The following is a 16567-nucleotide window of genomic DNA, read 5'->3' on the forward strand; positions in this document are numbered from 1 at the left end:
ATAAGCAAATAAAATAAAGGACCATCAAAAACTAAAAATATATATATATTAAAAAATATATATAGCATATTCATTATCTCATTTAGTCCTCACAACATAAATTTTAGAGATAAGTAAAATTTTAAAAGGTTTATGTTATTTGCCATCCCCCAAAAACCAAGGTATGAAAATTAATATAATACACAAGTTTAAAAATTTTTTAAAACCTTCATAAGGCACTAAAACCTGGAAATCTGAAAATGCTTTCCAAATTTATGAAAATAACCTATAGAAAAACTTAATAACAAATGGTCAGCCACTCTGGAAGACAGTTTGGCAGTTTTTATAAAGTTAAACACATACTTCTTATAAATACACACTTACCATATGATTCAGCAATCTCATTTCTAGTTTATTGCCCAAGACAAATAAGAATAACATACGAAGTCATGCACTCATGTATTCATAAGCAGCTTTATTCATAATAACCAAAAACAAAAAAAGTCCAAATGTCATTAACTGTTAAACATGTTACAGATAAAGAGTGATATTTCCAAACCTTGGAATACTACTCAACAATAAGAAAGAACAAACCAATGATATTCACAATATGGGTGAATCTTAAAAGTATTGTGTCATGTATACATATATGATGTGGTGATGAGAAAAAGAAAAAAAAAAGTGTGTCATATTAGATTGGATAGAGAGACAGGATGGGAGAGGAGGGGAGGAGTAGGGAGGATAGGAAGGGCAGCAGAATAGAACAGACAATATGATTGAAGTATGTACATTCCATGTATGTATTATATATCAAAATGCATTCTACTGTCATGTATGACTAAAAAATAAATAAATAAAAATTTTTTTAAAAAAGTATTGTGTCATGTGAAAGAAAACACGAAAGACTATGGATCCCATGATTCCATTTAAATGAAATTCTAGAAAAGTAAAATCATCATAAGAAAGCAGATTAGTGGTTGCTAGGGTTGAGGGAATCAATGAGGACTATGACTACAAAGGGACGTGAAGGAACTTTTTGGGGTGATGGATATGTTCTGTATCTTCAATGTCTGTTACACTACATTTGCTGAACTTACCAAAGTGTAACTTAAAATTGTTTTATTTTATTGTAAGAAAATTACAACTCAATAAGGCTGATTTAAAAGTTCAATAATATACAATCACATTTAACTACTGACAACAGCTTTTCAGCATAGGTATCAGCTATAAATCTTCAAAGAATATGAAAATCAGTATTTAAGAAGTACCTTTAACCAGAAAACAGGAACTAAAAAGTCCTAAAAATGGCAGCGTCTTCATCCTACTCAACTTAGCCATGTGAGTAAACAGTAGTTGCCTAGCAACTAGTCTAAACTCTAGATTTCTAATAAATACATTGACTACATAAGCAGGTAATCTCACAGATAACAAACTAAGCTTTACATTAAAGAGTTCTTTCTTTAATAATAATAATAATGAACATTTTACTTTGAGCAGTAAATACAAAAAATAGATAATGAAAAATAAAAATATAAAATTAAAAATACAAAAAAACACAACTTCTCATTTGGCCTTTTACCTCAAGACTTTACATATCTAATTTATGGAACTGTTGATTCCATGAGTTTGTTGGTGACCCCTCCCCCCTTAATTATTTTAAGCCCTTCCTGTGCCACCATCCAAATTTAACTGAATACTTTTATTTATATATTTATATATCATTAAATACATATAAGACCTCGCCTACATATTAAATGACTCTAAAGCTATCTGTGGACACCACAGAAAAATATAGCACTAATATGCATGCACATAATGTACCAGAAAGTCAAATCTCATTTCATAACTAAACCATAAATTATCAAAGTCAAGAATTATAAAGAAATCCCTAATAAACAAAATCCTTACATATATGTTATATATCATTTCTCTCTTACTAGACAGCATGTTTAAAAATTTCAGGAAAAAAAGATCAACTTCTAAGACACCACTCACTGTTTAGCACGCTTACCAACCATATCATTTCGATTTTGTTGAGCACTTACCCCTCTTCTGAACCCAACCTTCTTTCACAATGGTAACATCGCTCATGATGGCTCCCCTCTGAGCCCCAAACTTGGAGAAATGGTACTTCGTGGTATCAGCTTTAGGGTTTGGATTCTCTGCTGCTGCTGCCCTTCCCACTCTCTAGTGATGACTCAGCCTGGAAGGAAGTATTGAAGAAAGAATTTCTTTTTTTTTTCCATTCTTGCAACTCACATAGCAATAACAAACAACTAATTCTTTGTAAATGTCTTCAACTTGCCTGACCTCACATAAAAGTCTAGCTCTTCAAACTGCAGAGCTTATTTATTAAATATTTCTATAATGAATGCACTTCTCTGGTCTTATGACAGATTTCAAATGATAGCAAAACTTTTAAATCTAAGAGATTACAATAAAATATGTCTTAAGAAAACCACCGTCACACCTGTACAAAACATAATATAGAAAATTTGTGACATGTGTCTGAAGTGAAGAAAAGATAAAATGAAAGTTAAGTGGCTTAAATCTGTTAATTCCAGAAAGTTAAGGCAAACCATTATGAATATTTTTAATTGCTGTACTTTAAGAAAATATGATGTCCTAAGAAACTAATGTTTATGTATTCTTACTCAGCCTTATTCCAGGAAATATTTTAGGTAGATTTACAGTAAGCACATAATGAGAAATCATTTATTTTTTTAAAGGACATGAAGAAAGTGAAACAAAGAGGATATGAAAGTAGAAAAAAATGAGTATTCAAGATGTACTAAGCACTGTTATTGGTGCTTACATTTATCATTCTCAGATAATCTTCACAACCCTCTTATTGGTACTATTAACTATATTTCATAGATGGGGAAACTTGAGGCTGGCAGAGATTAAACAGCTTGACTGGAGTTCCACAGATCTAATAAGTGATGGGAGTCCAGATATGAACCCAAGCTGACTGACTTCAGAGTCTGCGTTTTTAATTGAAAACTACATAGCCTTAAGATAAAAGAAAATCAGAGTAAAAGTCTTTGTTTATGAAAGATGAGCCACAAATTTCAGGAAACACAACAGGTTTAAATATTTATAATAAAAATGGAAAAAGTTGCCCAGAAAGAATTCAATGCCTCCTAGGACAAAAATCAGAAATTCATTCCATGGGCCTTCTTAAGATATCATAAAGTGCAATAATTAAAAGTCCTTAAAAACATCCTTATACATAGTGGTGAGTTTATAGGACTATTTCTTATTATCCCTCTCAACCTAAAAAGGAGTTAAAGGACAAAACTGCATTACAGCATTTCCACATTTCCAAAGAAGTGGTTCCAGCACACTGATGTTATAGTAGTCCAGGAACAAAAGTATAAATTTTAGATAACCAGAAAAATGGATGTACAGACTATATAACCATACTATCTGTCAACTTGTTTTGTTGTTGTTGTTGTTGATTGACCTTTATTTTGTTTATTTGTATGTGGTGCTGAGAATAGAACCAAGTGCCCCACACATGCTAGGCAAGGGCTCTACCACGAAGCTACAATCCCAGCCCACTCAACTTGGGTTTTGATTAATAAAACATAGCAGTTAAGTTTAAGATCAGACTCCCTAAATAGTATTGAACTAGATTACAGGTTTTTCTCCAATGCAAATTAAGTGCAGACAGAGCCTAATCATTTAGCAATCAAGAGTCAAGACTAAACATCCTCTGAACTGCCTGACTAGCCTGACAAAGGCTCTGCAGCTTAAAAGAAAACAACCTCTTGTGCCATGGTACTGAAGGCAATACCCATAGATTGGACCAGGACTACTCAAAATCATCATAGGTATCTGCTCTTGTAGAGTCAAAAAGGGTATTAAAATCTAGGCTTGTTTTCCCAAAATATGTTTAACAGAATACTAAATTAGAGAAATTCTGGAAAATAAAAAAGAAGTTGGTCAAATAAGTTTAGGAAAATTCTACAAACCACATCCTTCTCAAAACATCACTAGCAATGTATTAAATGTTCTAATATGTATAACTTCTTTATTCCAGCAAAGCCTAAACTAATACCACCATACAAAATTTTCACCTAATTCAAGATCAGACCCATTTCACCACTAAAAATGGCACCTCCCACCCCCAAAAAAGCCTGCAGGAAAGAATCTAATCATCATTTTAATTTAACCCAGGGCCTGGGGATATAACTCGGTAGAGTGTTTGCCTCGCATGCACAAGGCCCTGGGTTCAAACCCAGCACCACATAAACACACAAAAAGATGGCTTTACTAGATGTGGGACCCCTTGCTACAAGTACTGTCAAAGAGAAGAGCTAACACACAGATCTTTTGAAGACATCATTTTGCCTGAGTGTTTCCCAATGTTAGCTTATTATTTATGTAGTATAATGAGTTAACCCTTTCAGTTACCTAGCTCTGTGTTATGTAGCTGGGTTCTTTAGGGTGTTAAAGCAGCCATTCTTTGTGACTATAAAATTACATAATCTGAGTTCAAGAGAATTTTACATCTTATTATTCTTGACAGTGAAAGTGGACAAAAGCTCAGGGAAATAATTAGTAATAACAAAAAATAAATATCTAATAAACATATACTTCCTATTAAAATAATCTGCATTATGATATCCTTATGAAGAACACCAAGAAGTATTTTCAAAATTGAAAATAAGTGGACATTTTATTAGCGAAATCTTAAAGCTGGAAGGATTTGTATTTTAGAGTTGAAGAAAAAGAAGTCAGACATATAACATGACTTGCCCAAGCTCACACAGCCACTATATGGGAGAACCAAGAGTAGACAACCAGGCATATATGTATGCTTTTTCCACTGGCACTGCCTCTTCAGTACAAAACAATAAAATTAAATACCCAGATCAATCTAAATCCAGAAATTTTGTTTTTCAATGAAGTAGTTTCTAAAAACTAATTTTTTAGATAAGTTTTTTTTTAATCAGTGTTTGTATAAAATTTAAGCTGCTAAAAACATACATTAAATACACAATCTTCCGGTCAATAATTGTAATATTCAGCTTTTAAAACTGCTTCTGGTTATTTATTGGCTAAAATAATACCTTCTTCAAAGAACTTAAAAGATGTCATAGGTCAAAAATAAGCAACAAACTATGGTCTTACCCCAAGTCATCTTTCATGTTACTAAAAACACTAGTCTATAAGATGAACTGGAACTTTTGCCACCTGTTCCCTAGAGTACAGCAAACCTCCTTCCTACACTCCTAATTTCTATAGAAATGTGTTCTATCCAGTGAGTCAAGACAAAATTTTGGCTTATTTTTCTTTTAAGCCTATTGCATTAAACATTTCACTGTGGACAATCTAATTTTTCCTATTCTTATAAAATGTTTCACACAAAATTCATGGCAGATTCAATACAGAATTAATACAGAGCAGTTACAACAAAGGTATCTTCATTCAAGACTATTTGAAGAATTTAACAATAATTATTATAATTGAATGCCATTTTATAATGTACAAAATATTTCACATTTTTTATTTCACTTAATTACAATATAAATTAGTAAAGCAATTTGATAGTGCCAGGGACTTAGATTTTCAACAAATATGGAATAAATGAATGAGTGAATGAATGAACAAAAATGCAGCTTTAGATAACTAATTAAAAAAGAGGCTACCTAGGCGTAGTGTTGCACACCTATATTTCCAGAGACTCAGGAGGCTGAGACAAGATCACAAGTTTGAGGCCAGCCTCAGCAACTTAGTGAGGCCCTAACCAACTTACTGAGACCATGTCTCAAAATAAAAAATAAAAAGAGCTGGGGATGTGGCTCAGTGGTTAAGCATCCCTGGGTTTAATCCCCAGTACCAAAAAAGAAATAAAGAAAGAAAAGAAGCAAACCACAGCTTAAGCAAACAAATACTGTAAATCAACAAAGACAATGGTTTTATGCTACATTAAAAACAAAACCGAATTTAAACATCCTGGAATTTAATATGAATTTACTATTTACATCTATGTAAATAATTCAAATTATAATATTCTTTCCTATCCTTTAAAGTATGTTTCCTGCAAGATGAGTGTCAGAATGAACCCAACTACTATGTGTAACTATAGAGCTCTTAATAAAATAAAAAATAAAAAAGATTAGCTGGAACCTTGCCATCCATTTCCTAGAGAACAAAACTTCACCTCTCTCCTACAATCCTAATTTTTATAGATGTGTTCTATCCAGTGAGTTATAAATGACAAATTTTGAATTTTTCTTTTAAGCCTACTGCATTTAAGCATATACCCATTCCATTAATTGCAAGGACTAGAACACGTTAAAACTATTCTTATTTGACATTTTTTTTGACAATTTTTGTTTTGATCATCAAGCTCCAACTCCAAACAAAATAAACATCAATACTACCCAAAAATTATCATGGGGAAAAAAAGAGGAAAGAACAGCCTATTTGCTCAATGATATTTTTTAATTTTTTTAAAAGAATATGTTTACATATAGCAATCAACCATGCAATGTTAAGCAATAATTAAACTTCAACTATGTGTTAGAATATCATTCACTCAAAAAGTATGTAATATACACAGAATTACTCGGTCAACTATATATTGATTTTCTACTCTGTGGCAAAAATGATATTGAATTAAGGTAAGTATTTTTAAAAATATTTTCCAAACCTATAACAAAATCTGTCATCAAAGATCTTTCATTTATAAGACCTCATTTGATTCTACAAAAACTTTGTGCAGTAGTTAATGCATCCACAGTATTGAATCTAAGAAAACTATGACCAGTAATGCTGACATTTCCCCACAGTTATCATAGCAAGCTAGTAACAAGTAACAAGAGCGACCACCTACAAGTGAGGTCATCTATCAATTTGATATGCTTTCTACCCATTAGTAAGATATGAACTCTCAAATATACATAATTAACATTTGCAAGTAGTTCCGAACAATTTTTATACCATATTATCTTCCAAAAGTACAAGAGCAAAACGTTTTAAACTACATAAAAAATTTAATAACTAAAGTATCACAAATGAAATTATAACAGAAGACTAAAAGTAAGTTGACATACAGTCAAAAGGTGCCTCCAGCAATTCTCTTTCATACAAATAAGAACAAAACTTCATAGGATAATAATTTCCTATATGTTAATTTCTAAGTTAAATGTCAGAAAACAATAACTTTCTCTAAACTATAATAATTCTTAAACTTTGGCTATAATGCTGTCTGAAATGTACTTTTTCTATCACAGTTTTTATATACTGTATACATGCTAACCAAACTGAATAAGGACAACTAATGTTCAAATACAATGAAATATTGCTATTTAAAATACAAATGATGGTCAAAGGTATCCACAATATAATTCTATGGTTTTTTTCTGATTTCAAGAAATAGGTGAAACTAATACATGCCATAATAAATACATGAGAGTATATAAAACTTCTAATTCTAAGATAGTCTTTCCCTTTTGAGTTGCTACTTATTAAAAAAATACATATCATAATTCAGTCAGAGGCCCGGTGGCACATGCCTATAATCCAGCAACATAAGATCACAAAAGTTTGAGGCCAGATTCAGCAATTTAGTGAGGTTCTAATTAGTTTAGTAAGTCCCTGTCTCAAAATAAAAAATAAAAAAAAATGAAAAGGGCTGGGTTGTGAGTATAGCTCAGTGGTAAAGTACCCTGGGTTCAATACCTAAAACAAAACAAAACAAAACACCATATCACATTCAGAAGTGAGTTACATAAACCATATACTATTATTTTGGATTTTTTTCCTCTCATCAGAGCACAATAATACACTTAGTGGAACATTCTTAAAGCCCTCTATCAGAGATTCAGATTGTGATGGTAAAATACCTGAATAGATATAACTTTCAGACATAATTATCAGTTCTTTAAAACTGTCACTTCTATAAAATACATCTACAAAAACTTAAAGCATTTTTTCCTTTTTAGGGCATTTTGAGTGCCATTTAACCAATATGTCCATTATTAAAATCATCAGTTTGTGACTAGGTGATATATTTAATATTCTAATTTAAAACAATTAGGAAAATACTCATCAGATTCACTTGCTTCATGAACTAAACCACTAAACAAGAGCCAGGCTTAGGGATGCATTCCTGTAACCTCCACTTACTCAGGAGGCTGACACAGTAGAATCCCAAATTCGAAGCCAGTTTGGGCAACAAAGATATGCCCTGTCTAAAAATATAAAAGGGCTGGTGATATAGCTCAATGACAGAATGTCCCTGAGTTCAATCCCCAGTTCCACAAAAAACAAATAAATAAAAATAAACAAGCTTCTGATAAATTATCCCTTTTTTTTTTCTTATAAAAAGTGTCCATTTCTCATATAAAAAGTGTTACTTGTCTCTATGTGAAGGCACCTTGATAACCTAGGTTGAGGACTACCAAAATATCTTCAGTTATAACTGGCCACATATTTCTAACATACATCTAAAATCTGATTTGGAGACCATTTTAATCATAAAATAAAATCTATACATACACATTAATACAATTAATATATGGTTCAGTAAATGCCAAAATCATCTTAACAATTTTACCCCAGGCTTAACTGAGAGTTAACCAGTCAAGTCTGAATCCTATAACAAAGTTCATCACAATTGTACATTAGAAAGAGCACTGGACTAACCAAAAAACTTGGTTCCCTGTTCCAGACTCTGCCCTACCCAGAGTAATGCTGTGTAAGATCCCTTTAATTCTTTAATTTCCTTAGTAATAAAGTGTTGCATTAGATGAGCTATTTGAATAGCTCATAATTCTTCCAGAACTAACATCTGATTTCTCAAAATTTATTAAAAATCTGCTTCACATATAGATGGCATCATAAGTGACAGTATCATGATTTTACATAGTTCTTGTCCTCAAGAGCTGAATAAATAGTTGGGAAGATAAAGCATCAAACAGCAATTCAGACAAAATTTGGTCTAAACTACAATATTGGCAAAACATCCCCCAGCCACTCAAATATGGTCAGAGGCTTTCCTCTAGGGAGGAAAAAAAAAAATCTCATTTTAACATTCTCTTGTGTCTTCCTTCAGTAAATCTTTCTATTTTCTCTGCAGATTAGCAAAATATACTCACTTAGTAATGTAAAGTATCTACAGTTGGTAATAAATATAAGCAGAGGACTGATAAAAAGCAGAACTAAAAAAAAACACACACACCTATAATTTAAGAACATATTAATGTAATTACCAAATACTATTTGTAGATTACCTGGCAGGAGAAATGAGTTTATATTTAATCTGATGAAAGACTACAATGTTAAAATAAGATGTGTAAGCAGTAGAGGCATTCAATTTGGCATTTAAAACAAATGAAATGAAAAAGAATGTTAATGGGTCAGTCAACACACTTCTGTTTTTTACTATATTGATTCTGTGAAGCTTATTGTACATTATGAAATTTAAACTCTAAGAATTAACTCTAAAAATAGGCACAAACAAGTTAGAGAAAATGCTAAAGAAAAGTGTTCCAGAATCAGGAAAAATCAGATTTTTTTATGCCACAGTAAATATTTTTCTCACATGAAAATCACTTTCAAAAGTGTAGCAAGAATTGCTGTGAAGACAAAGTGAATTAATACATGAAAAGTACACACAGCAGTGCCTGGCACATGACAAATACTCACCAAGCACTAACTAGCATTAACTGGAAATTGGAATCTAGACCATGACAAGACATCTGTCAACATCAGAAAATTCAGACTACCCTTCCAGAAAAGTGTACAATGTGTGAAACCAGGATTTTTATAATACTAATACACATACTGAAATCTGGAGTTGAGGAATAATTTTAAATGATTTAAATTTTATAACACAAATTTTCTACAGAAATTATCTTAAAAATGCAAGCCAAATTTCAAAAATAATTTGGTCAAAGCAAAATGAAAATGGTTTTTCTGTCCTTGCACATTGTTGTTCCAATCTAAATAGTTTTAAATTATTTTTAATGCTTCAGACTGACTCATACTTTAAAAACCAGATCCTATCAAATCAAGGTAAAGATCCATTAACATATTAATAGTAAGTGTGTCTTAATCATCTCAAGGACAAATTCCTGAACTAACAGGTATTAAAAACCAAGCAAACTGTAACTACCTATCTTCATAAAAATATGGAAAGTTTAAATAAAAGGTAAACTCCCACAAAACCAATTTATAGTTCCTCTTTTAAAAGAAGCCCCAATGGTTGAAAATTTTCATGTTTAAATCAAAAGCTAGAGTTTAAAAAATCTTAAATTTTTACTTTGCAGATTCCATTTTCTCTAAGTTTAACCAATACTTTTTGTTTGTTTGTTTGCAATGATTCTGAAAACAAATTCATTCTCACTATAGCAATCTTCTGAATAAAATATAAATATTTAAAATTTTTACTCAAACTAGCCCCCAGCACAACATTCCACTCTAATAATTTGTTAAATGAATAAAACCTTAAAACTATTTTACAACTATAAAATTACATAACCAAAAAAGTCCAAAGCAGACCTTTAAGTGTTCTGACATACATAACAACTAAGGATCAATGTCAAGATTATTAAGCTAAATATTAATTTTAAGTTGGAAGACAATTCACTAATCATTACAGAAAGGCTAAGCATGGGAGACAAAATGAATATGAGTAACGGTACCACAAATTTTTTTGGCATAATTAGTATGTACTTTTTAACTTTAAAATATTGTAGGAAAACATACCATAGAAAATACACAATACAACTGAAAACTAACCACTACCTGCAGTTCATCTAAATTCCAATGTTGTTTCATTCATGTAATGTATGCTTTCCCTGACTTTAAATTTTGAAACTCAAACCAGATACTGGGGTCATCCCAAGTATGAAAACAAAAAGATCTTCAAAGACAATCAAGATTATATATTGACAAAGAAAAAAGTTACATTATGTCTTGCATATAATTGTGTATTCACTCAAGATATTATGGAAAAACTAGAAATGTATGAAGTAGCCATTTTCTAATAAAAAAATTTCACACTTTAGACAACCACCTCCTAGAATATTCATATTTACACATATTTTTCAAATGATACTCATTCTAAATCTCATTTCTTAAATCATTTTTATTGAACTAGTCCACCTTTGATTTTTCCAACTTTTCCCTAAGTAAATATATCATCCAATGAGTGTCTACAGAAAACAAAATGCAGTGGTTGTCTAGAGATTTATGGTTCTTCTAAAACTTATGACTTTAGAAAATATGAAACACGTCTAAAGAAATGAGTTGAGGTAATGGTCAACGTACTATGAATGAAAAGTCATTCATATCCTTTAGCTTCAAGAAGCATTTTCTAAAAACAAAGTGTAAATATTTTATTAGTACTAGAAATTATTATAAATATATAGGTTTCGTTGTCGTTTCTATTTGGAAACTATCAATTACAACCCATTGGGCTTACAACCAAAATACCTCACTGGCAAAATGAGCTTTATTTTCATAACATTTTTTGATAGATAAATGTGAGCATCCTAGCTTTTGACGTATGGGTGAGCATTTCCTCTGCTTTCTGAGGACAAACAACCAGTAAATAATAGCACTGGAAAAAACCTAGCCCCAAAGAGTTTCAGTAACTCTAGCCTAAAGGTAGATTCCCGGGAAATCCCAAACAAGGGGTGACCCCGCCTCAGCATCAGGGTTATCACAGCAACCACCGCGACTTTAAGTTTGGGCTCTGAAGGGCCCCACCAACATCATGGCTGATGCAGACTGATGCGCAGGAGGAGGAGGTGGACGAGGAAGAGGCTGGTTTGTTTACTTGCAGCCAGAGCCACCGCCGCCGCCGCCGCCGCCAGCAGCGACAGCATCAGTGTATCAGCCAAACCCAGCATCTTCCGCACATTTCTATTCTTAGCACACAACTCCCAAGCGGATCAAAACCCCACTACTATTAAAAACACAGACAAGTACGTTACCCACCTCCCACATACACATACATACACACACACACACACACACACACACACCACCCCACCCGCGCAGTCTTTTCCTGTGCGCAGGCAGCAGGGTAGGGTGGGACAGGAAGGGGACCCCGGGGGACGCCGGTGCATCCTCGCCTTCACCCCACCCTACGCGCATAGACAGCCCCAGCGCCAGGGCAAGCGACAGACAGCCCCCTCCCCCCCCCAGCAACCCAAACACACTGACACCGGGCGCTACGCGTTATATAACCTCACCGCCGCCCCGGGCCAAGTGGGCGCCCCCTCCCCACGCCCCGCGGCCCGGACTGGGAGGGCCGAGGGGAAGGAGCCAGAGTTGCGCAGAAAACGGAGGCGCCGGGCCCGGGCAGCCCAGACACAGACAGTACCGCTAGGCCGGGAACACCCCTCCCCCGGCCCCCAGTGCACCACCGCCCCCCAGTTTCCCCCGGAAAGTAAGGGGGTGTCGGTGTCATCCGCGCCGGGCATCCCCTGGCCTCGCCACCCACACCCAAAGCTTCGGGTGACCCAGCCTCCGCCCACGCCCCCGGCGCAGTGACAACCCAGACGCCCCCGCCTCACCCTACCCCGCCGCCACCCCCCGCCCGTGGCCCGCAGTGAGAGGGAACCCGGCTTGGGGGGCCCGAGGGAGTGGAGGGGGGCGAGAGTGGGGGGCGGTGGCTGTTACCTGCAAAGGCGGCGGCGGCGGCCCCGCAGCTGCTCGGGCGGTGGCGGAGGATGGAGCTGGGGGGGCGGGGGGAGGAGAGGGGGCGACTCGGGGGTCCCCCCTCCCTCCTCCACCCCTCCTATCCTCCCCCCACCCCGCAGAGCCTCTGGCCCCCTGGAGCCCGGGGCGACTGGCGGGAGGGCAGGCGAAGGGCTGCAGGGGAGGGAGGGAGGGAGCCGGCCGGGCCGGGCCGCGGAGCTGGAGCGGGCGGCGGCGGCGGCGGCGGCGGGAGGAGGCGGGAGGAGGGCGGGCGGCGGGGGGGGGGCGAGGAGGCGGAGACTCTACATGGGAATCGGATTCCGGCTACAAATTCAATTCATCACCAGAAAACACCGCTTGGGCGGGGGCCGGGTCAGGCCGGCGGGGAGGCCACAGGCGGAGGCTCTGGGTCCCTGGGCGCGACTCGCGCGGGGCGGGGGTCTGCGGCCTCGTCTGCAGGGCCGAACCGCGCCTAAGGGACCCTGCCGCCGTCTCCCCGCCCCCTCCTTCCTCCCTCGTGGGGCTGTAGCTGATCGGTTTTCGCCGCCGCCGCGGGGCTTGTTGTTGACTTTGAGGAAAACTCCTGACGTCAGGGGCTGGCTCTCGGCGACTGGCGGGAAAGGCTTCCCCGCGTCCCCGGGCCTGCCCGCCGCCTCCCTACCCGGCCCTAGTCCTCAGGCTTCCCCGTGCCCCCCAAACCCGCGGCGCCCGACGCCCCCTCTCCTCTCGCGAGAACATCCCCCCAGCCAGCCAGCGCCGGGAGCGGGGGCAGTCATTCCTGAGCGGGAAGTTCTGGGTTTCCCGTCGCCCGCGTGGCTCTCGGTGGACACCCGAGGCCTCGCTGTAGAAGGTCCCCTGGTGGAGGCGTCCTCTGCATGCCCACCCGCCTTGGCTAGGGCTCCCGCATCCATGCCTAAGCATCTCTGCGGCTCCCCAGGGCGAGTGGGCCGGGTGCCAGGCCACACCTGGAAGCCCCCTGGTGGGCGGGGCCCGCTGGGGGTAAAGGGCTCCACCCCCAGTAGTGTGGGTGCGGGGTCTCCGGGTCTGTCCCAGACGCCAAACTCGTATTATTGTCCTATCAAACATTATAAAGAACACCTTTCTGAAAAAAAAAAAAAAGAACAATTTACCACACATGGTATAGGGTTGTAGTGGGATCTTAATTCACTCTTAAAATCTCCAAGAAGGGTTTCTTAGGGATATTAATTTTTGTTGACTTTGAGGCAGCCCCTATGTTTACTAGGAAGATACCATTTCTTTTAAAGTTCATTGCCTGAGGATATGTGCAAAGGAGACACTGTTTTTGAAAATGGCCATACTTCATCATACATCACAGTCCAGAAAGTTCTTTATAAAGTTTACTTTCTCTGAGACTGTTTCATCCTTTCTGGAAATACCTGTGTTGTAGGGACAAAGGAGGCAAGGCACCGAAGATAGCAGGAAACAGTTTTATTTGGCTGCAGCCAGGTTCAGAGAGTACAGCCTTTGCTGTAATCAATCAATCCCCCTGAACCCCGAGTTCAGGGAGTTTCAGAGTTTTATACCCAGCGTGTAAGGGGAGGGGCTCAGAAATTCACAGTCTGCAGAAGTTTACACAAAAGCAGCTTTTTCCTTCACTATTCTGGGCATGTTAACTCTTTAAGGACAACACCTGAGAAGGGGGAGCTTCATCTCCCCTTTCTTTCCTCCCCCTGCCAGCTGTTACCATGGAGCCCATTTGTAACTTATCTTAAAAATGTAGACATCTCTGTGAAGCCCAGCTCAAGGCCAGAGGCCTTGTTTGCACATTTCTTCAAAGTACTATACTGGATAAGTTTGTGAAAAACTAGTAAGGGGGTGTCCAGCACCTGGAGTGCTGGTATCTTCTCAGCCAGTGGCCAAGTAAACAGGGTGACATGAAAATAGGAAGTTTACCTACAATGGACTCTTTTGCTGACGATCTTAAAATCAGCCATGGTGAAGAGGGCTTTTCTGTGGAGAAAGGGGGTGCCACTTCACCTCCACATTAATTCGCCACGCGGTTCTATCCTTGTTAAGGTACCCATTATTTTTTCCCATTGCAAAATTCTTGTTAATGGCTTTGGGGTTTTTCTGTAGAAGAGTTTCTCCCCATCTGAACTTCCTTCCACTTTATATCCCCTTTTTTATACTAAATCCCTGGGTATTTGTATGGTGAGTTGCATTCGTGCATCTAGCACACATCTTTTCTCTTAGGAAATGCATGTCTTTTGGGATCGTGAACTGAAGTAGGAAACCTAATAAGAAAAAAAGGTGTTTTCTCCACTAATAAGTGAGACCTATTTTGCTTGAACATTTTAGAACAAAATTTGCCATTTTAAGATAAAAAGTTGGGGACTGGGGATGTAGCTCGGGTAGAGCATTTGCCCAGTATGCGCGATGCCAATTGTCATCTCTGCCCCCCAAAAAAAGGAAAGAAAGAAAATCCATATAAGAGTAAAGTCCTCCATTGTTACCTTTCTCTTTTCCCATATTTCCCAACAGGCTATGAACTGATTAATAAACTGAGTCCTCATTCTATTCAATTTATGTATAAAATAGACATAATTTATTCCCACAATTGCCAGACTAATTCTAATAGTCGCTATTGGCAAAGTGATATGGTTGCACTTTGCTTATGTAAAACCAGCAAATGGGTCAGGTTTTTATTATGTAGTAGCCCAACCCACTTTTTATTTTTAAGAAAATGGTCTCTTATGACATAAGCACTAGAAAGAGTGTAAAGCTCTTTTAAATATTTAATTAAAAATTGTTATAGTATTCTGAATTATTAGATACCTCATCAATGAGATTTTCATTTGTTTCCAATTTTAACATCAACGTTGAAAAGAACTAAATATGTTTTATGAGCCAGAGTTCCTCAAAATATTTCTCCTGGTCTCATCAGATTGTATTCTCATCAGATTGTAAATGTTGGGTGGATTGAATCAGGTTTAAAATTAAGTATTGCACAAACTAGACTGGATTGTATACTCTGAGCTTCAGGTATTTGAAAAATACATTTAAGCTTCTATTTCTGCTACATTTTTGTTTTAGTACTATAGTAGTTTCCTAAATTTCTATAATAAAAACTTTTGTTATAAAATTATTAATTAGAACTATAGCACTATTCTTTCTCTTACACTTTGGCATTATGAATTTGGCAGAATCTGCCAATTTTGGTATGACGATGCTCTGGTACAAAGCATAGATTTCTCCTCCTCTTCCTTGCCATCACATCCCAATAATGTGGAGTGCAGCAGCATGTTCATCCATAGGAATGTCTCTCCTAATTTTAAAGAGAAAATCCTCATTTGTTATTAGGCTAGATTTTCTTAAAGCTAGTATTTCTCAGTAGTAGTTATTTATTTGTTGTAATGAATAAATTACATACCAAGAGCTATTTCTTTAGTACTTATACCTTTTCTTGGGAATAATTTAAATTAGAAGCACATTTAGAATTTCAGGATATCATGCATGCTATAATGGAATACCTTAGACTCTGGATCACTTATAAAATAACAGAAATTTATTGCTCACAGTTCTGGAGGCTGGAAAGTCCAAAATCAAGACACTGGCAGATTTGGTGGAGGCCCAGTTTCCTGTTTCACAGATGGTGCTTTTTCACTGTGTCCTCATATGTTGGAAGGAGTAAGAGAATTCTCTTGGGTCTCTTTTATAAAGTCACTAATCTTATTCCTTGAGGGCCCAACCATCATGACTTAATTACTTCCCAAAGGTCTCACCTCCTAAAACGATTTCAAAATATAAATGGGGGTGGGAAGTATAACTACTTAGGTCAGAACATCAGATAACAAAAATTACTACTTCTCTGTCTTAATAAAAGGACATCTTAGCCCAGTATAGTTGTGCACGCCTCAGGAGGCTGAGGCAGGAGAATCACGAATTCACAGCTCAGCAACTT

General features: G+C 37.2%; 1 protein-coding gene across 5 annotated transcripts in view; it reads right to left on the reverse strand.

Annotated features, from left to right (window-relative positions):
• The window catches only part of Akt3 (AKT serine/threonine kinase 3), a 302015-nt gene extending 289141 nt beyond the window's left edge, over positions 1–12874 (reverse strand). For 4 of the 5 annotated variants that reach the window (XM_071599993.1, XM_071599992.1, XM_071599991.1 and 1 more), the window contains exons 1-2: positions 12628–12874; positions 2025–2182 (exon numbers count right to left, since the gene is read on the reverse strand). In XM_071599993.1, coding sequence (XP_071456094.1) covers positions 2025–2070 — 46 coding nt within the window. In that variant the 5' untranslated portion in view covers positions 2071–2182; positions 12628–12874. Of the gene's footprint in view, positions 1–2024; positions 2183–12627 lie in introns of those variants that run through there. The other variant, XM_027928675.2, reaches the window with a different exon arrangement.
• Positions 12875–16567: the final 3693 nt, after the last annotated feature.

Source organism: Marmota flaviventris, chromosome 12 (genome assembly GCF_047511675.1).
Source record: "Marmota flaviventris isolate mMarFla1 chromosome 12, mMarFla1.hap1, whole genome shotgun sequence".
Lineage (NCBI taxonomy): Eukaryota > Metazoa > Chordata > Mammalia > Rodentia > Sciuridae > Marmota > Marmota flaviventris.